The 26412-nt window shown below is 37.8% G+C and overlaps 1 protein-coding gene and 1 long non-coding RNA gene across 2 annotated transcripts in view; both read right to left on the minus strand.

The window, feature by feature from the left end:
* KPNA1 (karyopherin subunit alpha 1) overlaps window positions 1-26412 on the minus strand; it is a 100371-nt gene that overhangs the window by 35210 nt on the left and 38749 nt on the right. The window contains exons 3-5 of the mRNA XM_007985606.3: window positions 10030-10137; window positions 6512-6611; window positions 4065-4159 (exon numbers count right to left, since the gene is read on the minus strand). Coding sequence (XP_007983797.1) covers window positions 4065-4159; window positions 6512-6611; window positions 10030-10137 — 303 coding nt within the window. The remainder of the gene's footprint in view (window positions 1-4064; window positions 4160-6511; window positions 6612-10029; window positions 10138-26412) is intronic.
* On the minus strand, window positions 566-4058 carry LOC140709821 (uncharacterized). The gene is made up of 3 exons (XR_012090540.1): window positions 2604-4058; window positions 2267-2511; window positions 566-664 (listed from the first exon to the last, which is right to left on the minus strand). It is a non-coding gene; the product is annotated as an uncharacterized lncRNA (long non-coding RNA).

Here is a 26412-nt window from a genome sequence, read left to right on the forward strand (position 1 = left end):
AGATTTGCCATCTATTTTTGTTTTTGTTTTTTTTCTAAATGTTTCAGCCTTGGGTACTAGATTAGAATTTAACAAGAAATAGTTGTGAAATGGGAAAGCCTAGAATTGATGGCAAACACATATGCATAAAGTGATGATAGAAACAGCCAAAGAAATTAATTAAAGTAAGCAACACTACTACGAGGAAATCATTAACCTGGAAAAAAAAAAAAAAAATCTAAGAAATGGTATTGCTGAAGTAACAAATGGTGGCCAAATAAAATTTTCACTTCTTTCATTGTTTTAAACTATTATATTCTTAATATCCAAGAATGGCAATGGCACCATACAAGGAAACAAGCTATCATGCAGCTGTAACTACTTACAAACTGTAATTCCACTCATTATTTTTCACTGTCCTGAACTCACTAAATAAGGCTACAACTGAAATCTGCAAACTGAAGGTTTGATGTTTTCTCTCTTCCCTTTCTTAGTCTCTACCTTCTGGTGCTCAGTTCCTTAAATAAGGAAAATGAGAATCCAAAGCTGAAGTACTTCTGACCTCCTATCAAGTTTCCCACTCCAGGTTGAGGTACGCCTGGTTCCCTTTCTCCATTTGGATCAGGACTCTGTTGCTGGCCACTTTGCCGGTTCCACTCTGGTTCCTAGCAAATGCCAGGCTCACCTGGAGAGCAAGTGAAAAGAAAGGCTCACATCAGAAAAATAAACCCAGATTGCAAACTCTGCAGAGAACACTGCCTGAGTCATCTGAGCAACCTTCCAGGAAAGGCAGAGAGATCAATGAAGATGGGAAAAGACACAGGAGGATGAAGGCTTACTGCAGTTTATCACATTAAGCTTTTAGAGGGGACAAGAAAGGCAGAAAAGGGGAAACTAAGCCAATGTAATTCAAATTTACAATTTTTCAAGGATTATCTGTCTAATACTTGGAAACAGAAGGCAATATATTTATTTCTAGCTATTTTTATAAGCTTCTATAAGAAAGTTTGGGAATGCCACATCTCAGCATTGCAAAGGACAGTACAAAGATACTGGGCCTGGACTCAAAGAACCAACAGAGTAAGCTCACAGACCATGCCATAAACCAGACCAGTCTCATGACAAGGGCTCAAGTCTATCTGAGACCTAGATGTCACTGAGCTTGAGAATGCTCTTAGCTAAAAGGCATTGTTTGCTTCCAAAATCCTAGATTCCACCCATGTTCACCTTCAGTACCTGGCCAGCAATGCTCAAAGCAGGCACTTTTATCTCCCTGGTATGAGGTACCTTACTGACTTGGGAAGCCAGAAAGAACATAAAAAGACCCTTCACTAGGATTCACAGTTCTTTATCTATGGAATGAAGAAACTAAGTTTGTTCACAAGATTTATTAGTGAGCTGAGCCATCAAATTTCCTCTTGGCACCACACAGTATGACTCTCCTTCTGGAAGAGAAATGACAAAAGCCCTATTCCAAAGCTGCATTATTCAACTTTTAGTAAGCAGGTAAAAGTATCAGGGATAGCTTACATCTGTGTGCTCTCCAAGAAGACAGAGGAAGGAGTAACCTCCAAGCTTCCCAGAGCATGTCTAATTATTTGAAAACATGGTAGAGCAACAAGTCTCCTGGCTTTAAGGTCTCTCTCAATATACTTGCCCTTCTTGCTTCTAGGTGGTCAAAGGTCCCCACTAGTCACAGTGGAGAAAGAACACCATGGTGTCCTTAAATGTGCACATAAAAAAGCTAGAGATGGCCCTTAGATAACAAACAGGTTGGTTATTTCTCAGTCTTAGGACAGCTAAGACTATCCTCATAAAATCATGAGGTTATCACTTCCAGAGGAATCATTCTGCAATATTTCAGCCTAATTATTAGTTTGCACAAGGGTGGAATCTGGGAGTTTACGTAGAAGCAAATTTGAGATTTCTGAAGGCTTTCATCTTCAGATGTGTTAAAATACAAGTTCCACAATTACAGAGTAATGAATTAAAAAAAGATGTAGAATGTCTTAGCCAGAAGAGGGCACTGTCTGAGAATATACTTGTACTTTTTAAGGAGTACAAGGGAATGCAGAGATGTGGAAAGATCCATTTCTCCGACTTTTTTCATTTTAGATCTGAAAGGTTATATACCATCTATCTTTAATACATAAAAGAACTAGACTTCCACAACCACCTAATAAAAACTGCCAGATCAAGGAGTAAATTCAGTATCTCTCATCTACTCTCATTCCCAGAGACAGGATAGAAACACTTTTTTCAGCACGAACAAAATAACTTTCCCTACCTCCCTCTTCCTACAAAGCATTTCAAATGATAAACTGCAGTAAGGTTCCTCATTTGGTCCCTCTGGTTCTTGGCAGGTTGCTTACGGGATCAGGCTCTGTTCTCTGCAGTGTTGTTTGTCTGGATTTCCTTTTTTCCTGAGAAAAGTCTCTCTCTTCCCTTGCTCTCAGGGTGAACGTGATTATTTTTCAGGCGTCTGATGATCCTGGCCTTAGATGGGGACCAGAATTACAATCCAGGAGGCAGCTAGCAAAACAGAACCTTAATTCAAATGAGCATGGGAACTGGTAAATGTCAAACTGGAGAAGAAAAACTGATGGGACATTGAAGTACTCTACCTTTTCTGGACTTCTTGTTTTTCCTCTGGAAGGAACTCATCACCGCAACAAAGAGTGTAAAACAAAGAGAAAGAAAGGATAGGAGGAAAGGAGAGAAAACATCAAGGCAAATCATCAAGTTGTAGGAATAATCTATAATGGTGTGGACAGTAAGGAACCTGGGGACAAGAGCTATCATTTACAAAAATGCCCCAGTGTCTACATGGTTCCAGTCTCAGAGTAAAGAACAGCACACAAGGGATGGGGGATATCTCCATGATTAACTAGTTTTTGGCCAATATTTTCTTAGAAAGATAATCCCATTTTGTGATCAACTTGGCATCTAACCAATTTTTGTAGTTACATAGTCTCAAGGTCTAAGCCTTTGAGATTAGATCCTACAGGTGAGAATTTAGGGATCACATATATTTGTTACTAATAAAGGCACTGACTCAGTTGGTTACTCCAGGGAAGTTTACTAAAAAATCATCAGTTTACTAAAAACCCAACTTTATCCGGGCGGGGGGGGAATAGTATTTTAGAATTTCTAGATAACTTCCAGGATGACAGTCAGCTGACTGTTGGTTTCTTTTCTTATGAAAATTACTGAATTCCTGGCTGGGCACAGTGGCTCACGCCTATAATCCCAGCACTTTGGGAGGCCAAGCAGGTGGATCACTTGAGGTCAGGAGTTCGAGATCAGCCTGGCCAACATGGCAAAATCCCGGCTCTACTAATAATACAAAAATCAGTCGGACGTGGTGGCGGCTGCCTATAATCCCAGCTTCATGGGAGGCTGAGGCAGGACAATCACTTGAATCTGGGAGATGGAATTTGCAGTGAGCTGAGATCTTGCCACTGCACTCCAGCACCGGCGACAGAGCAAGACTCTGTCTCAAGAAAAAGAAGAAGAAAAAAAAACCAAAATTCTGAATCGAGATTACAAAATTTCCTCTTGGAATCTCTTATATAGTAGAGTACTGAAAGCCTAAACTGACACAGCAATAAGGACACAGATTCCTGACAAGGTTATCTCCTTATTGGCTTTTTGTGGGGTGGAGGAAGAATTAATTAGGAACAGATTTGGGAATTAATGAGACTCTGATCTAGCCCATGTTACACCATCCTGAGAAAGTCACCAAGTATCATCTAAAACTCCCTCAAAACCAAAGTTTATGTAGCCCACACTTAAGTTCCTAGCTGTAATGGCTCCTCTGCTGTAAACATTTCCCGATTAGAGAAGTATTATCCACAATCAAAAAACATTTTAAATGATTAAAAATGACAAGAATTATAAAGAGTGTAATGAAGGCCTACATGTTAACAAAGCTATAAAAGCAGCTTGCAATGCAGTTGTCAGGAATATCATTATAAACAAACTTAATTCTTCATACAGATAAAAATTAGTAACAAATTTGTGTACAAAATAAAAATTTTCAAAGGGAATTAAGTTATGAGGCAATAAATAAAAGTTATTCGCACCTGCAGCGTACAATTCTCTTTTCGTTTGAGGAACTCCACAAACCTTGCCACTACTCCTGGTGTGCTGATAACTTCATCAATAGGAGGGTTAGGTTCTGTTTCCCCATAAAATAAAAGAAAAAAACAAAGTCCTTTGATTTCAATGCAAGAAGTTGACACTCAAAACTCCTTAACATCCCTCCCTCCATTTACCATCTCTCATGTTCGAAATCTATCCAAAACAAATGAAATGTCAAATTGGGTTTATCACTTTGAGGACAGGGTAGTCTGAAAGGTTTCACAATGAAGACAAGTCTCAATATAGGAATAAAGGATGGGAAGAATTCTTAAAAATTAAAATTACTGCATCCACTTTTTAGAAAACCTAGAAACCAGGGGGCAAAAAAACCCCCAAAAGACCATTGTTACTGTTCTGGTGTACTTCCTTCTAGCCTGTTTCCTATACATGGGTTTTAAGTCTAACTGCTCTTGTCTGTTGTAAATCGTCTTAAGGAATTGCATTACAAGATTCTCAGTAGGCCTGTAGAATTTATTTGTGTACCTGTAGGAGCTAGCAAGAATTTACGAAGACTGACTTGCCAACTTAATCTCACTTTCATTCATAATACAGTATCCTATAAATGATGTCACTCAATCAAAACTTGTAAGGCAAATAGGAAGGAAATGTCATAGACAATCAGATTAATAACTTCAGTCAGAGACTGACAAAGTTACTGATAATATGCATGTGGCAATGCCAGAAAACCAGCAATTAGATCACAATACTACTAGGGAGACTCTTACCCAAGTCAATGGCCTTACTGAAAGAGATGACTAACGGTTCAATGTTAATTTGGAGAGGACTCTAATGACATGCCATTTACCTGGTTCAACATTTCTATTAACCACTCAGGTAAACACAAAAAACAAATTTGATGATTACAATAAACTAGTTAATACGCTGAGTTACAGAAATAACACAGAAAAAGAACAACAATAAGTCAGAATAGGCAACAACAACAACAACAACAAAAACAGAAATAAAGCAAAGTTCAGCATCTAAATTGTTTAAAACACAATTTTAAAAAATCTACATGACTTTACAAACAAAACCTACAACAGTTCAAAAAGAAAAGCACTAGGGAGTTTAGTTTGCTGAAAATTCAACAAAATATTACTATGCCACGACTATCAAAATAACTAGCTATCTTGGACTACATTATCAAAATAGACACTCTTAGGGCAAAGAAGGTAACCTCTCACCATACCCTAAATAAATAACAACATATCTGAAATACTGGATTCTAGTTACCACATTTTTAAGAGGGATGCTGGCAAACTAGAATACATGCAGGAAGGTAGCAGAATGGTGAAAGCCCTTAAAAAAAAAAAAAGCACATTACAGAAGAAAACTATTAGGCTTAGCATGTTGAAAGAGATAAGACTTTTTTTAAAGGGGTGAGGAAGTATACATTTCCTTCAAATATTTTTAATAAGCAGTCTGCAAAAGACAATTTTCTTTTGTCTATAGTGGTAGCTTTTTATTCCACTTAACCTCAAGGGATATATTAAATTTTTTTTAATCACCAATGACTCTAAACAACCATAACTTTATACTGGAGGGTTTAAGTATCTACTACCAACATTATAATCTGGTTCAGAATTCTTTTTACTTGCCCAGGTTGATAACAAATATCAGATTCCATTCTACACTAATTATACCAAAAAAAGTAACTACTGGCTGGGCGCAGTGGCTCATGCCTGTAATCCCAGCATTTTGGGAGGCAGAAGCAGACGGATCATGATGTCAGGAGATCGAGATCATCCTGGCCAACATGGTGAAAACCTATCTCTACTAAAAATACAAAAAAAAAAAAAAAAAATACACAAATTAGCTGGGCATGGTGGCATGTAACTATAATCCCAGCTACTCAGGAGGTTGAGGCAAAAGAATTGCTTGAACCAGGGAGTTGGAGATTGCAGTGAGCTGAGATTGTGCCCAGCCTGTGCTCCAGCCTGGTGACAGAGCCGTTAAAAAAAAAAAAAAAAAAAAAAAAGGAATCACCCTGCCCACCAGTAAATCCATTCTTAACTTTCAGTGGTAAATCGCTGACATTAAAATCAACAATCATAGCTCTTTCAAGGAATATTTTTAAAGTTACTCTATAAAAAAAAGTTAATCTCTCAATTTGAATTAACATGAGATACTGACTACTATTCTCTATAAGGTCTTTTATAAAACAACCCAAAAATGAAAATAATTTTGCTTTCTGATCTTGGTAAGATTCCACAAATACACAGGAAACTTAAAATTTAGGCATGGTTCACAATTACATGTATGTCTACACTTTTATCCTTTTATTGATAAATATACTCCAAAACAAATTATCTGTGGTATGAAAAACAGATTATGGGAAAGTAATTTTGTAGAGAGATGAAAAAATATACTCAACATATTCATAGCTCACCTTTTGAAAGCAGTTTCCTGAATTTCTGTGTTGCTGAAAGCTGTTGCTCTGGGCTTTTAGAAAATATCATTTCAATCATGTCAGAAGTGATGACACCACCCTGGGATCACAAACAAAAAGAACATATAATACATTATCAACCTTAATTCAAAGGAAACAAAGGTAACAGATATCATGGCCAAGTTATTAAGTTAATCATACTTTCCCAGAAGTTACACAAAGGTAGGACAATCTTTACATGTAGAAATGTGTAAGATGATTAATAATATAATGAAGCCAAATTATCTATCATTAAAAAGCTCACAGTAGAAAGTAACCTTACTAGTAAATAATAAGACAAGGAGCTTATTGCTCTTCCCCTTCTTGTTCATCACATAGTTGGCTATTCTTTGTTATCAAAATTAAATGTTAAGTTTTAAAAGATGGCTTTTCAAGACCTCCAAGCCTAAAGTAGCCACTCTATCTCTATCACATCACCCTATTTCAATTGTATGCCCAGCCCTTATTACACTCCCAGATATTTTTCTGTGTTCCTCCAGTATACTGTAACCTCCTTGTAAGCCCAAGACTCTGTCTGTCTTACCACTCTATCACACTGAGGGCTGGTGTACTGCAAATGCTCTGCAATATTTATTGAATGAGTATATAGAGTGGTCCTGTATAAATCTAGCCACTGCCAAATTCAACAGCTGACTCTTAAACTTATTTAAAATTTATTTCTTGTTATATTAAAACTTTCCAGTTTCCCACTACCTCCTTGCTTTATTAGAATGTTTCCATTTCCCACCATAACTCATCCCCAGTATTAGCAGTTAATTTTCTTCTCAGGGTTATTTGTCACAAAGAAACAAAGTTCTTATTTCATGAAGGGTAACAGTCAACAAGATGAATTGCAAAGAAAGCTGCACTAAGCTGCAAATGCTGGATGACTGGTAAGCAGTATCTAAAAATCCTCATAGGGGAATATATGAAGCATTCTACTCAAGAATCAGAAAAGTATTTTCAAAATTGCAAGACTGATTCCTAAAGGTTTCTATATGATTTGTTATGAATATGTTTGCATAAACACATTCATATATATATATACACATTAAGCAAATATCTTTTTCTTCCCTCTCTTATCCTCTTATAGCAAGCTGTACTGACTTTACATCACACTATTTAAGTACTGTTAACTTTACATTATAATATTTAAGTCACAGGCTATCAAGGACAGGAGTGAACATCACCCAAAGATTTTGCATCCTCTTCTGCAGAGTAACTACAGATATGCCTCAACTTACAATTAATGGGGTTATGCCCCACTAAATACATCATAAGTTGAAAACAGCGTAAGTAAAAAATACACTTAATACACCCAACCTACCAAACTTCATTGCCTAGCCCACCTTAAACATGCTCAGAACATGTACATTAGCCTAAGCTGAACAAATGATCTAACACAAAGTCTCTTTTATAATAAAGTGCTGACTATCTCATGTAATTTACTTAACACTGTACTAAAAAATGAGAAACAGAGTGACTGTATGGGTATTCCAAATACGGTTTCTACTGATTGCATATTGCTTTCACACCACTGTAAAGTTGAAAAATCCTGACTTGAACCCTCATAAGTCAAGAACCATCTATATATTTTCAGTTGCACAAAAGAAAGTTGTAATCTGGCTGGATGTGCTGGTTCACGCCTGTATTCCCAGCACTTTGGGAGGTCAAAGCGGGTGGATCATGAGGTCAGGAGTTCGAGACCAACCTGGCCAATATGGTGAAACCCCATCTCTACTAAAAACACAAAAAATTAGCTGGGGGTGGTGGCGCACACCTGTAGTCCCAGCTACTCAGGAGGCTGGGGCAGGAGAATCACTTGAATCCGGGAGGCAGAGGTTGCGGTGAGCCGAGATCATACCACCGCACTCCGGCCTGGGTGACAGAGCAAGATTCCCGTTTCAAAAAAAAAAAAAAAAAAAAAGGTTGTAATCTTAGATGAGGTACAGCTTTGCTGTTACCTTTATTTGAGACAAAGTATATGGTGTAAGGAGATGTGTATGGATACCAACTGGCAAGGGGTAGACTATGATGGTTAATTTTGTGTGTCAACTTGACTGGATTATGATATCCTGGTATCCAGTTATCTAATTAAACACCAGTCCAGATGTTGCAGTGAGAGTTAAGTTTTAGATGTGATTAAAATTTAAACCAGTATGCTTGACGTAGACGGCCCCATAATGCAAGTTGGCCTCATCCAATCAGTTGAAACCCTTAAGAGCAAAGACTAGGTTTTCTGAAGAAAAAGGGATTCAACAACATCAACTCTTAACCTGAATTTATATTGGGCCAGTGTGCCCTACAGATTTCACACTTGCCAGCTCCCAAAGACATGAGCTACTTTCTTAAACTAAATTTTTTTCTCTCATTAGTTCTGTTTCTCTGGAGAACCCTGACTAATACAATCCATAAAACACTTTATATTCACTTAACAGTTCCTCTTTTAAAAAACTGGAAAGACTAGCTTTCTGAAGGGCCTAGAAACTTTCATTACAAAATGATGGCATTGGCTATGTCTGTATGAATTCCAAAGGAAATAATACTACTACCCCCCCAACTCTCAAAGAAAGTTGGTTCATGTAAACTGGAGATCTATGAAATGAAATAAAAACAAAAACGACAAAATACTATGAATAGTATGCCACCATTTACCAAAAAAAAGGTGGGGGAGAAGAGAACATTTTAATATACAAAAGTTCTCAGAAAGAATAAATAAAAATTAAATCTAGATAGGTCTAATCCATACAAATAAAGCATGACTTTTATCTCTTCATGTTAACTTCAAAAAAGTAACAAAATGGTTTACAACAGAAAAATCCAACAGTTCTGATGTGGAATCAAGTTTTTAAATCATACAAACAGGTCAATTTTGTAAATGAATTAAAAAATCATTATTTTCTTTAAAGTATCTCTTATGGCTGGGTGTGATGGCTCAAGTCTGTAATTCTAGCACTCTGGGGGGCCAAGGCAAAAGGATCACTTGAGGCCAAGAGTTCACCTGGGCAACACAGTGAGATCCCGTCTCCACAAAAAATTTTAAAATTTGCCAGTCATGGTGGCACACGCCTGCAGTCTCAGTTATTTGGGAGGCTAAGGCAGGAGGATCACTTAAGCCCAGGAGTTCAAGATTGCAGTGACCTATGATTGCACCACTGCACTCCAACCTGGGCAACACAGCAAGACACTCTCTCTTCAAAAATAAACAAATAAATAAATAAATAAGGTATCTATTATTATTCAACTTTTAAAGAACAATTTTATCTTATAATTAGCTTTCTAAGTTTTTATAGCAGAATTAATCCTTACAGTTTAACTGTACTTTATCCAAAATATGAACCATGAAATTAAGCATATTCTTTTTAAAAATGAAATGCCAAGTACTTTTTGTAGCCATCTAACCTTTTTTTACAACTCAAAAGGAAATCTACATCTCGTATCTTCATCACAAAAACACCAAAAAGAGTTCATTATCTTACTGGTGCCATCTCCATGTTATTGATCTGGGCCTCATGAAAGCCTCCATCTGACATAACTTCTTCTTCTGTTTCTTCTTCTGCTGTAGCAACATTTCTCCGCTTGAATAACTGAAATACAAAAGATTGGTAGTAATGTAAACGTAAATTCTAACACAAGGGAGTTCAACATTCAAATACTAGGCACCCCATTCAAAGTGGAGTCTTTGAAAATCATTTTTAAAATTCTAAAGTCATCGGCTTTTACTGATGAGTAACCATTTCAGATTTCTCCATAGTCTTATAATCAAATACAATTAACTATCACAATGTGTTATAAACAACACTTGATAAGGTAAAACTTACTAAGAGAGGGCTGATACTATATGACATGAAAAAAAAAAGTTGGAAAAAGAAGCTGGGTCATGCTTGGACATTTTCCTCATCCCTTTAGGTAAAGTATACATCAGGACAGTCCTAACAACGTACCAGGGAAAATGAAAATAAAAACTATGTTCAAATGACTTAATACTTCCCTCCTAATCTCCAAAGACCGTGGACTGAGGCTTCTGACCTTCCCAACCTATCCAGCAACCAGTGGCAACAAATGATGAGTGATAAGCACTACCTTTAAAGCAGCCCCGTTAATTTGTATAGGCAAAGGAGACTAGTTCTCTCCAAAGTCAGCCAACTAGGGTGATTACCATTATATTCTTATGAGTCCTGGGCAGCACATTTATTCATCAAGCCATGATGGAGTAACAGTAACTTATCCTCTCTCATCCTAAACAACTGAAAACAGATAAAATACATAAAATAATGTTTCAGCCATTGGACAACAAGAAGCACAGAGCAGTGATCTCTCAGAAAGCAACATCCAAGACAAGCCCCATTACTGCCTGAGATTACTACGCAGACAGTTCCAGGCTGCACTGCAGGGAAGGTAAACTCAAACAGAGTTTAGATGCTCCTTGAATTTGAGGAAATACAGTTCAGAGCTGAGAAGGCCAAGAGACCTAAAGTTTGCAAGGCAGAGTACAACATAGAAAGAACACCCAAGATCTACAGGAAGTTCCCTCTGAGATTTAACTTAATACTAATCAGCACATAATCATATTCTTCCAGAAGACAGAAGCAGAGATAGTACTTCTCAACTCATTCTAGGAGATCAGCATTACTCTAATACTAAAACCACCTACTGAAGACCTATTTAACAGCAGTTTCTTTTACCCAGTACATGTCCAGCTATCAAGGAAAAAATACAAGGCATACTAAAAGATAAAAAACACATTTTAAAGCAACAGAGCAAGTATCAGAACCAGATTCAGCTACGGCAATGATATTGGGATTATCGGACCAAGAATTTAAAACTACGATTAATATGCCGAGGGCTTGAAATGAATAAAGTGGACAGCATACAAGAACAGATAGGCAATGCAAGGAAATAGATGGAAATTCTAAAAAAGAACTAAAAAAATGCAAGAGATCAAAAACAACAGAAATGAAGAATGCCTTTAATCGACTTTTTAGTAAACAAGACACAGCTAAGAAAATAATCTCTGAGCTTAAGGAAATCTCATTCAAAATCTTTAAAACTGAAAAAAAAAAAAAAAAAACAGAAAAAGGACTGACAAAAGTAGAATAGAGTATCTATGAACTGAAACAACTACAAATGGTATAATAAACATGGAATGGAAATATCAGGAGGAGAGGAAAGAACAAAAGAAATATTTGACACAATAATGACCGAGAATTTCCCCCAAATTAGTATCAGACACCAAACTGTGGCAGGCCACGGCTCACTAATGCAGGGCTCCATAACAACTGTTGCAGCACTAACTGAGTGGTTAAGTTAAATATTAAAAGCTGAAAAAAGTCAGTGCCCTTATACAAAGGCTGGAATGTAACAAAAGCCCACCAAGAGTTTTGCCTGGGCCTTTCCTGGGCCTTAAAACATAACAAAGAAACTCCCCAGGCCTCCACAAACAAGTTTATTGGAGATCTGAAAGAACACCCCAAACCTCCCTGAGCAGGAGAAAAGACAAGGGTAATCACCCCAGCACCTGGATTAAGTAAATTTACTGAGACTCCAGAGGAAGATCTTCAAGACTCGGACCTTAGTTAGAGATTGAAAGAAGTTAATCACTTATGTCTTCAGATGAATACACACTTACATGTAGACATATAGCTTAAAAGGTATATAATATCTGGAAAACTTTGTAATTTTGAGTTGGGCTGGCAATAATTTCTAGGCCTTCTCCCTGTAACCGGTTACAAAAATAAAAATTCTCTTCCTCCCCAGTTCATCTGCCATCTCGTTATTGGGCCACGGGAAATAGCAGCCCAACCCTCAGTTTGGTCTGGGAACAAAACCACAGGAAGCCCAGAGAACACCAAGCTGGACAAAGGCCAAAAAAATCCCACTAAACCTAGGGATATCATTTTCAAACAACAGAAAATCAGAAATAAAGGAAAAACAATCGTAAAACACAGGGGGGAAAACACTGTACTTACACATGAATAAAGATAAGAATGATAACCACACATGCCAGAAGAAAGTGAAGTGAAATATTTGAAGTGTTGAGAGAGAAAACCACCAAACTAGAAACTCTGAACCTTGCAAAATCATCCTTCAAAAGTGAAGAGATGAAATAAAGATTTTTTTCAGAATACTAACAAAATTTATTGTCAGGAGACCTGCTTTCCAAGAAATGTTAAACGAAATTCTTTAGCAAAAAGGAAAATTATATAGGTCAGAAACTTGGATCTACATAAAGGAAGAACACCAAAGAATGAGTAAGTGAATGTAAAATTAAAACATTTTAAAAATTGATTTAGCAGGTAAAATTTTGTTTAAAATAGCAACAATGCATTTGATTATGTATGCTAACGTAAATATATATAAGATTACATACATTTCTGTATAAGTTAAATGAGTAACAGCAATGATACAAAGAATGGAAGGGAGAAACAGGATTATCTCATAGTAAGATACACTACCTGTGAAAGGTATATAGTGTTATTTTAAAGCAGATTTGAGGTAGTTGTAAATATACATTTACAATCTAGGACATTCTAGGACAACCACTAAGCAAAGTAAAAAAGTACAACTGATAAGCTAAGAAAGAGAAAATGGAAATCATAAAATGCTCAAATAAAACTACAAAAGCAGAAAAAGAGTGAAAGACATAACTAGAAACAAAAAACAAGGGTAACAAATAGAAATCAGTAATGAATGCAGTATCAATCCAACTATCTTTGCAATTTCTTTGACTGTCAATAGTCCTTAAGTGCATCAATTAAAAGAGATTGTCAGATACATCTTGCAGTCATCCTATTCAAGGGTGAGGGAACTGGGGTATTATTTATACATCATCTTCCATCATCGGTTCAAGGTTGTTGGGGAATGTTAATTTTCTAGTACCTGCAACCTGCTACACAGATGCAAAATTGGAATTCAGTGGTCACAGAAAGTCCTCAGGTAAAGAAACACAGGTTCTGACATGTAGAAGTTGGGCCTGCATACAATGCAGGGGTGACAGTAAGGGCAGGAAATAGAAGAGGTCAGCTATAAAATACCTTTATATTTGTCAACATGATCACTCTACACCTTTACATTTAGTCCCACAATTCCTTGAAAGTACGCAGTATGTCCCACAATGTAAATCATTTTGCTTATACAATGTATTCCTTCACTGATTTTAATTTAATTGACTGAAATATTCAGTTCAATATTCTAAATAAATCAGCATTTTGGCAAAAAATAAAGACTAAAAGAGATTGTCAAAGTGGATCACAAAAACAAGAACCAACTGGATGTGGTTTACAAGAAACCCACTTTAAATAAAAACACAGATTAAAAGTAAACAGATGGAGAAATATATATCATATTAACACCAATTAAAAGAAAGAAGAGTTGACCAGGCATGGTGGCTCATGCCTGTAATCCCAGCACTTTGGGAGGCCAAGGCAGGCAGATCACATGAGGACAAGGGTTCAAGACCAGCCTGGCCAACATAGCGAAACCCCATCTCTACTAAAAACACAGAAATTAGCCAGGCGTGGTGGTGCATGTCCTGGGAGACAGAGGTTACAGTGAGCTGAGACCGCACCCCTGCGCTCCAGCCTGGGCCACAGAGCGAGACTCTGTCTCAAAAAAAGAAAGTGGAGTTATCTGTAATAATTTCAGACACAGCAGATAAGGCAAGTTAGGATAACTTTTATCAAGGATAAAAATAAGGATAAAAAGGTCATAAAAATAAGGATAAAAAGACATAATAATGCTTAGCGTGCATAAGCCTAACAACAAAGTGTCTATGTAGGCAAAAACTGACAGAATTGCAAGGAGAAATAAATGAATTCACTATTACACTTGGACACTTCAACGCCTATCAGAAATGGACAGATCAAGCAGGGAGAAAACCAGTAAGGACATAATTGAACTCAACATCAATCAACTGAATATAATGAATATCCACAGATTATGTCACAGAAGAAATAACAGAACACACATTTTTACACTCACATCAGATATTCATCAAGATAGACCACATTCTGGACCATAAAACAAAACTTAACACATTCAAAAGAACAAGTCATAAAATGTCTCCTCTCCGGCCACAATAAAATTAAATTACAAATCAATAACAGAAATATAATTGAAAAAAAAAAACCCAAATACTTGGGAGATTAAATAACACACTTCTAATAACACATAGGTCAAAAAAGAGATCTCAAGATAAATTTTAAAATATTTTGAGCTAAATGAAAATAAAGGCACAACTTATCAAAATCTGTGGGATGAAGTGAAAGCAGTGCTTAGAGGGAAATTCGTAGCATTGAATGTATTTACCAAAAAAGACAAAAGATCTAAAATCACCTAATCAATCACCTTAAAAAAACAGAAAAAGAAGCAGCGAATTAAATCTAAAGTTAGCAGAAGAATAAAAATAAGAGCAGATATCAATGTAACTGAAAACAGGAAATCAACAGAGAAAAATCAATGATAAAAACCAAAAGCTTGTTCTTTGAAAAGATCAATTAAACCATAAACCTCTAGCCAAGCAGACTAGCAAAAAGAGAAGAGGACACAAACTCCTAATATTAGAAATCAAAGAAAGAAATCACTACAAATCTCATGAAGATTAAAAGGACAATAAGGGGGCGGAGCAAGATGGCCGAATAGGAACAGCTCCAGTCTCCAACTCCCAGCGCGAGCGACACAGAAGACCGGTGATTTCTGCATTTTCAACTGAGGTACTGGGTTCATCTCACTGGGGAGTGCCAGACGATCGCTGCTGGTCAGCTGCTGCAGCCCGACCAGCGAGAGCTGAAGCAGGGCGAGGCATTGCCTCACCTGGAAAGCGCAAGGGGGAAGGGAATCCCTTTTCCTAGCCAGGGGAACTGAGACACACAACACCTGGAAAATCGGGTAACTCCCACCCCAATACTGCGCTTTAAGCAAACAGGCACACCAGGAGATCATATCCCACACCTGGCCGGGAGGGTCCCACACCCACGGAGCCTCCCTCATTGCTAGCACAGCAGTCTGTGATCTACCGGCAAGGCAGCAGCGAGGCTGGGGGAGGGGCGCCCGCCATTGCTGAGGCTTAAGTAGGTAAACAAAGCTGCTGGGAAGCTCGAACTGGGTGGAGCTCACAGCAGCTCAAGGAAACCTGCCTGTCTCTGTAGACTCCACCTCTGGGGACAGGGCACAGTGAACAATAACAAACGCAGCAGCTCTGCAGACGCAAACGACTCTGTCTGACAGCTTTGAAGAGAGCAGTGGATCTCCCAACACGGAGGTTGAGATCTGAGAAGGGACAGACTCCCTGCTCAAGTGGGTCCCTGACCCCTGAGTAGCCTAACTGGGAGACATCCCCCACTAGGGGCAGTCTGACACCCCACACCTCACAGGGTGGAGTACACCCCTGAGAGGAAGCTTCCAAAGCAAGAATCAGACAGGTACACTCGCTGCTCAGAAATATTCTATCTTCTGCAGCCTCTGCTGCTGATACCCAGGCAAACAGGGTCTGGAGTGGACCTCAAGCAATCTCCTACAGCTACAACCTACAGCTGAGGATCCTGACTGTTAGAAGGAAAGCTATCAAACAGGAAGGACACCTACACCAAAACCCCATCAGTACATCACCATCATCAAAGACCAGAGGCAGATAAAACCACAAAGATGGGGAAAAAGCAGGGCAGAAAAGCTGGAAATTCAAAAAATAAGAGTGCATCTCCCCCGGCAAAGGAGCGCAGCTCATCGCCAGCAACGGATCAAAGCTGGACGGAGAATGACTTCGACGAGATGAGAGAAGAAGGCTTCAGTCCATCAAATTTCTCAGAGCTAAAGGAGGAATTACGTACCCAGCGCAAAGAAACTAAAAATCTTGAAAAAAAAGTGGAAGAATTGATGGCTAGAGTAATTAATGCAGAGAAGCTCATAAACGAAATGAAAGAGACGAAAACCATGACACGAGAAATACGTGACAAATGCACAAGCTTCAGTAACCGACTCGATCAACTGGAAGAAAGAATGTCAGCGATTGAGGATCAAATGAATGAAATGAAGCGAGAAGAGAAACCAAAAGAAAAAAGAAGAAAAAGAAATGAACAAAGCCTGCAAGAAGTATGGGATTATGTAAAAAGACCAAATCTACGTCTGATTGGGGTGCCTGAAAGTGAGGGGGAAAATGGAACCAAGTTGGAAAACACTCTTCACGATATCATCCAGGAGAACTTCCCCAACCTAGTAGGGCAGGCCAACATTCAAATCCAGGAAATACAGAGAACGCCACAAAGATACTCCTCGAGAAGAGCAACTCCAAGACACATAATTGCCAGATTCACCAAAGTTGAAATGAAGGAAAAAATCTTAAGGGCAGCCAGAGAGAAAGGTCGGGTTACCCACAAAGGGAAGCCCATCAGACTAACAGCAGATCTCTCGGCAGAAACTCTTCAAGCCAGAAGAGAGTGGGGGCCAATATTCAACATTCTTAAAGAAAAGAATTTTAAACCCAGAATTTTATATCCAGCCAAACTAAGTTTCATAAGTGAAGGAGAAATAAAATCCTTTACAGATAAGCAAATGCTTAGAGATTTTGTCACCACTAGGCCTGCCTTACAGAGGCCCTGAAGGAAGCACTAAATATGGAAAGGAACAACCGGTACCAGCCATTGCAAAAACATGCCAAAATGTAAAGACCATCAAGGCTAGGAAGAAACCGCATCAACTAACGAGCAAAATAACCAGTTAATATCATAATGGCAGGATCAAGTTCACACGTAACAATCTTAACCTTAAATGTAAATGGACTAAATGCTCCAATTAAAAGACACAGACTGGCAAACTGGATAAAGAGTCAAGACCCATCAGTCTGCTGTATTCAGGAGACCCATCTCACACGCAGAGACATACATAGGCTCAAAATAAAGGGATGGAGGAAGATTTACCAAGCAAATGGAGAACACAAAAAAGCGGGGGTTGCAATACTAGTCTCTGATAAAACAGACTTTAAACCATCAAAGATCAAAAGAGACAAAGAGGGCCATTACATAATGGTAAAGGGATCAATTCAACAGGAAGAGCTAACTATCCTAAATATATATGCACCCAATACAGGAGCACCCAGATTCATAAAGCAAGTCCTTAGAGACTTACAAAGAGACTTAGACTCCCATACAATAATAATGGGAGACTTCAACACTCCACTGTCAACATTAGACAGATCAACGAGACAGAAAGTTAACAAGGATATCCAGGAATTGAACTCATCTCTGCAGCAAGCAGACCTAATAGACATCTATAGAACTCTCCACCCCAAATCAACAGAATATACATTCTTCTCAGCACCACATCGTACTTACTCCAAAATTGACCACGTAATTGGAAGTAAAGCACTCCTCAGCAAATGTACAAGAACAGAAATTATAACAAACTGTCTCTCAGACCACAGCGCAATCAAATTAGAACTCAGGACTAAGAAACTCAATCAAAACCGCTCAACTACATGGAAACTGAACAACCTGCTCCTGAATGACTACTGGGTACATAACGAAATGAAGGCAGAAATAAAGATGTTCTTTGAAACCAATGAGAACAAAGATACAACATACCAGAATCTCTGGGACACATTTAAAGCAGTGTGTAGAGGGAAATTTATAGCACTAAATGCCCACAAGAGAAAGCAGGAAAGATCTAAAATTGACACTCTAACATCGCAATTAAAAGAACTAGAGAAGCAAGAGCAAACACATTCGAAAGCTAGCAGAAGGCAAGAAATAACTAAGATCAGAGCAGAACTGAAGGAGATAGAGACACAAAAAACCCTCCAAAAAATCAATGAATCCAGGAGTTGGTTTTTTGAAAAGATCAACAAAATTGACAGACCACTAGCACGACTAATAAAGAAGAAAAGAGAGAAGAATCAAATCGACGCAATTAAAAATGATAAAGGGGATATCACCACCGACCCCACAGAAATACAAACTACCATCAGAGAATACTATAAACACCTCTACGCAAATAAACTAGAAAATCTAGAAGAAATGGATAATTTCCTGGACACTTACACTCTTCCAAGACTAAACCAGGAAGAAGTTGAATCCCTGAATAGACCAATAGCAGGCTCTGAAATTGAGGCAATAATTAATAGCCTACCAACCAAAAAAAGTCCAGGACCAGATGGATTCACAGCTGAATTCTACCAGAGGTACAAGGAGGAGCTGGTACCATTCCTTCTGAAACTATTCCAATCAATAGAAAAAGAGGGAATCCTCCCTAACTCATTTTATGAGGCCAACATCATCCTGATACCAAAGCCTGGCAGAGACACAACAAAAAAAGAGAATTTTAGACCAATATCCCTGATGAACATCGATGCAAAAATCCTCAATAAAATACTGGCAAACCGGATTCAGCAGCACATCAAAAAGCTTATCCACCATGATCAAGTGGGCTTCATCCCTGGGATGCAAGGCTGGTTCAACATTCGCAAATCAATAAACATAATCCAGCATATAAACAGAACCAAAGACAAGAACCACATCATTATCTCAATAGATGCAGAAAAGGCTTTTGACAAAATTCAACAGCCCTTCATGCTAAAAACGCTCAATAAATTCGGTATTGATGGAACGTACCTCAAAATCATAAGAGCTATTTATGACAAACCCACAGCCAATATCATACTGAATGGGCAAAAACTGGAAAAATTCCCTTTGAAAACTGGCACAAGACAGGGATGCCCTCTCTCACCACTCCTATTCAACATAGTGTTGGAAGTTCTGGCTAGGGCAATCAGGCAAGAGAAAGAAATCAAGGGGATTCAGTTAGGAAAAGAAGTAGTCAAATTGTCCCTGTTTGCAGACGACATGATTGTATATTTAGAAAACCCCATTGTCTCAGCCCAAAATCTCCTTAAGCTGATAAGCAACTTCAGCAAAGTCTCAGGATACAAAATTAATGTGCAAAAATCACAAGCATTCTTGTACACCAGTGACAGTCAAACAGAGAGCCAAATCATGAATGAACTTCCATTCACAATTGCTTCAAAGAGAATAAAATACCTAGGAATCCAACTTACAAGGGATGTAAAGGACCTCTTCAAGGAGAACTACAAACCACTGCTCAGTGAAATCAAAGAGGACACAAACAAATGGAAGAACATACCATGCTCATGGATAGGAAGAATCAATATCGTGAAAATGGCCATACTGCCCAAGGTAATTTATAGATTCAATGCCATCCCCATCAAGCTACCAATGAGCTTCTTCACAGAATTGGAAAAAACTGCTTTAAAGTTCATATGGAACCAAAAAAGAGCCCGCATCTCCAAGACAATCCTAAGTCAAAAGAACAAAGCTGGAGGCATCACGCTACCTGACTTCAAACTATACTACAAGGCTACAGTAACCAAAACAGCATGGTACTGGTACCAAAACAGAGATATAGACCAATGGAACAGAACAGAGTCCTCAGAAATAAAACCACACATCTACAGCCATCTGATCTTTGACAAACCTGAGAGAAACAAGAAATGGGGAAAGGATTCCCTATTTAATAAATGGTGCTGGGAAAATTGGCTAGCCATAAGTAGAAAGCTGAAACTGGATCCTTTCCTTACTCCTTATACGAAAATTAATTCAAGATGGATTAGAGACTTAAATGTTAGACCTAATACCATAAAAATCCTAGAGGAAAACCTAGGTAGTACCATTCAGGACATAGGCATGGGCAAAGACTTCATGTCTAAAACACCAAAAGCAACGGCAGCAAAAGCCAAAATTGACAAATGGGATCTCATTAAACTAAAGAGCTTCTGCACAGCAAAAGAAACTACCATCAGAGTGAACAGGCAACCTACAGAATGGGAGAAAATTTTTGCAATCTACTCATCTGACAAAGGGCTAATATCCAGAACCTACAAAGAACTCAAACAAATTTACAAGAAAAAAACAAACAACCCCATCAAAAAGTGGGCAAAGGATATGAACAGACATTTCTCAAAAGAAGACATTCATACAGCCAACAGACACATGAAAAAATGCTCATCATCACTGGCCATCAGAGAAATGCAAATCAAAACCACAATGAGATACCATCTCACACCAGTTAGAATGGCGATCATTCAAAAGTCAGGAAACAACAGGTGCTGGAGAGGATGTGGAGAAATAGGAACACTTTTACACTGTTGGTGGGACTGTAAACTAGTTCAACCATTATGGAAAACAGTATGGCGATTCCTCAAGGACCTAGAACTAGATGTACCATATGACCCAGCCATCCCATTACTAGGTATATACCCAAAGGATTATAAATTATGCTGCTATAATGACACATGCACACGTATGTTTATTGCAGCACTATTCACAATAGCAAAGACTTGGAATCAACCCAAATGTCCATCAGTGACAGATTGGATTAAGAAAATGTGGCACATATACACCATGGAATACTATGCAGCCATAAAAAAGGATGAGTTTGTGTCCTTTGTAGGGACATGGATGCAGCTGGAAACCATCATTCTTAGCAAACTATCACAAGAACAGAAAACCAAACACCGCATGTTCTCACTCATAGGCGGGAACTGAACAATGAGATCACTTGGACTCGGGAAGGGGAACATCACACACCGGGGCCTATCATGGGGAGGGGGGAGGGGGGAGGGATTGCATTGGGAGTTATACCTGATGTAAATGACGAGTTGATGGGTGCAGCACACCAACATGGCACAAGTATACATATGTAGCAAACCTGCACGTTGTGCACATGTACCCTACAACTTGAAGTTTAATAATAATAAATAAATAAATAAATAAATAAATAAATAAATAAATAAATAAAGGACAATAAAATAATACTGGCCAGGCACAGTATACTGGCTCACATCTGTAATCCCACCACTTTGGGAGGCCAAGGCAGGCAGGTCACTTGAGGACAGGAGTTCAAGACCAGCCTGGCCAACATGGCGAAACCCTGTCTCCACTAAAAATATAAAAATTAGCCAGGTGTGGTGACGGGCGCCTGTAATTCCAGCAACTCAGGCGGCTGAGGCACCAGAATCTCCTGGATCCGGGAGGCAGAGGTTGCAGTGAGCCAAGATGGCACCACTACACTCTAGCCTGGGTAACAGCGAGGCTCTGTCTCAAAAAAATAAAAATAAAAGAAGAATGCTATGAACAATTCTATTGCTACAAATTTTATTACCTAGATAAAATGAACCACTTTCCCGAAAGCCACAAACTACCAATAACTCACACAAGAAACAATCTAAATAGGCCTGTATTAAAAGAAACTGAACCAATAATAACCTTTCAAAACAGAAAACACCAGGACCAGATGGGTTCGCTGGTGAATTTTATAAAACACTTAGGAAAGAAATTATACCCATTCTCTATCATCTCCTACACAAGATAGAGGCAGAAGGAATCCTTCCTAAGTCATTCGGTAGAGGCCAACATCAGAGTATTCCAAAACTCGACAGAGACATTATAAGAAAACTACAGACCAACATGTTTTATGAACACAGGTGCAAAACCCTCAACAAAACATTAGCAAAACAAACCCAACAATGTATAAAAAGAATCACATACTATGATCAAGTGGGATTTATCCCAGATGTAAATTACTGGTCTAACGTTTGAAAATCATTAATAAAATCCATCACATCAACAAACTAAGGAAGAAAAATCACACAACCATATCAACAGATGCAGACAAAGTATATGAAAAAAAATCCCACACCCATTCATGGTTTAAAAAATTCTCATTCCTCAACTTGACAAGGAATATCCAGAAAAAACCTACAGCTAACATCATACTTAAATGGTATGAAACTAGAAGCTTTTCTGCTAAGATCAGGAGCGAGACAAGATTTCCTCTCACCACTCCTTTTCAGCATTGTATTTCAAGTCCTAATGGATTCATTAAGACAAGAAAAGGGAAAAAGGCATGCTGATGAGAACAGAAGAAATAAAACCATCTGTTTTTCTCAGATGACATAGTTGTCCACATGAAGAATTCAAAAGAATCAATGAAAAAAACCTCTGGAACTAATAAGTAATTACAGCAAGGTTGCAGGATACAAGGTTAATATACAAAATTCAACTGCTTTCCTATACACCAGCAATGAACAAGTGGAATTTTAAATTAAAAAGTGTCATTTACATTACACTCCCAAAAAACAGAATACTTAGGTATGAATTTAACAAAATATATATGAGATTTCTATGAAGAAAACTACAAAGCTCTGATGAAACAAATCAAAGACCTAAATAACTGGAGAGGTATTATTCCTATCTATACAGGAAGACTCAACATTGGCAAGATGTCAGTGCTTCCCAACTAGACCTATATATTTAATGTAATTACAACCCCAGAAAGTTATTTTCTATCACCAAGATGATTCTAAAATTTATATGGAGAGGCAAAAGATCCAAAATAGCCAACAAAATACTGAAGGAAAAGAACAAAGTTAGAGGACTGACTCTACCCAACTTCAAGCTTTATTGTGAGCAAGACAGCATGGTACTGGCAAAAGAACAGACATACAGATCAATGAAACAGAATAGAGAGCCCAGAAACAGACCTCATAAATCTAGTACAATGATCTTTGACAAAGAAATGGATAAAATACAACGGTGCAAAGGTACTGTTTTCAATAAACAGTGCTGGAGTTCAACAAAGTATTAACAAAATTCAACAGCACATTAAAAGGATCATTCAATATGAACATATAGGATTTACCTCAGGGATGCAAGGATGGTTCAACATACACAAATCTATGAATGTGAATCACGTTAACAGAACGAAGGACAAAAACGTATGATTGTCTCAATAGATGCAGAAAAAGCATGAGACAAATTTCAACATCCTTTCATAAAAACTCAACAAATCAGGTATAGAAAGAATTTACCTCAACACAATAAAGGCCATATATGAGAAGCCAATAGCTAGCATCATACTAAACAGTGAAAAGTTGAAAGCTTTTCTTCTAAGATCAGAAACAAGACAAGGATGCCCACTCTTGCCATCTTCACTCGACATGCTGTTGGAAGTCCTAGCCAGAGTAATTAGGCAAGAGAAAGAAATAAAAGGCATCTAAATTAAAAAGGAAGAAATGAAATTGTCCCTGACTGCAGAACACATGATTTTACATAAAAGAACTCTAATGACTCTGCCAATAAACTGTTAGAAATAATATATGGATTCAGGAAAGTTGCAGGATATAAAATCAATAAACAAAAATGTGTAGCATTTCCATATACTAACAACAAACTATCTGTAAAAGAAATTAAGAAAACAATCCCATTTACGATGGTTACAAAAATAAAATAAAATATTTAGGAGTTAATTTAGCCAAAGAAGTGAAAGACCCGTACATTAAAAACTATATAAAACACAGATGAAACAAACTGAAATAAATGAATGGAAATATATTCTTATGTTCACGAATTAGAAGAACAGTATTAAAATGTTCATACTAACCAAAGCAATCTACAGATTCAATGCAACCTCTATCAAAATCCCAATGGTATTTCTCACAGAAATTTTTTAAAATCCTAAAATTCATACAGATCCACTAAAGACCCCAAATAGCCAAAGCAATATTGAGCAAAAATGAACAGAGGAGGCTTCACACTGACTGATTTCAAAATACAACTGACCCTTAAATGACACAGGCATCAGGGGAGCCAATCCCCTATGCAGTCAAAAAGCTGCATATAACTTTTAACTTCCCTACAGCCTAACTACAAATAGGCTACCATTGACTGGAAGTCTTAGCAATGATACAAACACTAAATTAATACATTTTGCATAATATATATATTATATGCTGTATTCTTACAATAAAGTAAGCTACAAAAAAAAATGTTATTTAGAAAATCGTAAGGAAGAGAAAATATAGTTACAATTCATAAAGTGGAAGTGGATCATCATAAGGGCCTTCATCTTCTTGTCTTCAAGTTGAGTAAGCTGAGGAGGAGGGAAGAGGAAGGGTTGGTCTTGCTGTCTCAGAAGTGGTAAAGGCAGGGGAAAATCTGCATATAAGTGGACCCAAGCAGTTCAAGACCTTGTTCAAGGGTCAACTGTATGCTACACACTATAGTAATCAAAACAGCAAGGTCTTTGGCATGAAAACAAACACATAGAGCAATGAAACAGAATAAACAGCCCAGAAGTAAATCCACACATTTATGATTAATTGATTTTTCTACAAAGGTGCCAAGAACACACAACAGGGGAAGAACAGTCTGTTCAATAAATGGGGCTCAAAAAATTAGATATCCACGTCCACAAGAAAGAAACTGAACTCTTATCCCACACCATAAACAAAAATTAATTCGATATGCATTAGAGACTGAAACGTAAGACCTGAAACTGTAAAACATAGGGAAAAAGCTTCCTGACACTTTTTTTGGATGGGACCCCAAAAGCACAGGCAACAAAAGCAGGTAGACAAATGGGGTTACATCAAACTTTTTAAAAAGCACGGCAGAGGAATCGAAAGAGTGAAGAGAATTTATGCAATGGAAGAAAATATTTGCAAACCGTACATCAGATAAGCGGATACTATCCAAAATATATAAGGAACTCAAAAATAACTCAATAGTAAGAAAACAATCTGATTTTAAAATAGGGAAAGAACTTAAAGAGACATTTCTCAAAAGACGACATAAAATGGCCAATAGGTATATGAAAAAATGCTCACCATCACTCATCACCAGGGAAATACAAATTGAAGCCATAATGAGGTATTACCTCATACCTGTTGGAATGACAATCATCAAAAAGATGAAAGATGGCATGTTGGTGAGGATGCTGAGAAAAGGAAACCCTTGCACATTGCTGATGGGAATGTAATTTATTATAGTCAGTATGAAAAATAGTATGGAGGCTCCACAAAAAAACTAAAAGAATTACCGTATGATCCAGCAATCCCACTACTGGGCACATAACCAAAGGAAAGGAAGTCAGTATGTCAAAGAGATATTTGCATTCCCAGGTTCACTGTAACATTATTCACAATAGCCAAGATATGGAATCAACCCAAGTGTCCATCTCAGATGAATGGATCAAAAAAGTGTGGTACAGACCAATGTTCTTAAAAACAGATCAATGTTCTTAAAAATGAAAGAAATCCTATCATTTGCAACAACATGGATGAACCTGGAGGACATTATGTTAAGGAAATAAGGCAGACACAGAAAGACCACATAAACATCTCACTTTTATGTGGAATCTAAAAAAGTCAAACTCATAGATGTAGAGAGTATAATGGTTGTTAATAAGTGTGGAGGGTTGGGGACAGGAAAGGCTGGATAGATGTTGGTGAAGGGATTCAAAATTTCAGTTAGGAAGAGTAAGTTCAAGAGATCTATTGTATGACAAGGTGACTATAGTTCATAACAGTATATTGTACATTTGAAAACTGTTAAGACAATAGATTAGCCAGGCATGGTGGCTCACACCTGTAATCCCAGCACTTTGGAAGGCTGAGGACAGAGGATCATTTGAGGCCAGGAGTTCAAGACTCATCTGGGCAACATAGCAAGACCCTGCCTCTACAAAAAAGCAAAAAATCAGCTGGGCAGGATGGCACTGGCCTGTAGTCCCAGCTACTCGAAAGGATAAGGTGGGAGCTCCAGGCTACGGTGAGCCACGATCACACCACTGCACTCCAGCCTAGGTGACAGAGTAAGACCTTGTCTTAAAAAAAGAAATCCTGCTGAGACTGTAGATTTTAAGTGTGCTTAACACAAAATGATGGGTATATGAGATGATCTGTATATTAATTTGCTTGATTCAGCCATTCCACAATATACACATATTTCAAAACATCATATTGTACACCATAAATATATACAATTTTATTTGCCAATTGAAATATCCGTATTAAAAAA

The sequence above is a fragment of the Chlorocebus sabaeus genome, chromosome 22 (genome assembly GCF_047675955.1).
Source record: "Chlorocebus sabaeus isolate Y175 chromosome 22, mChlSab1.0.hap1, whole genome shotgun sequence".
NCBI classification, from domain to species: domain Eukaryota; kingdom Metazoa; phylum Chordata; class Mammalia; order Primates; family Cercopithecidae; genus Chlorocebus; species Chlorocebus sabaeus.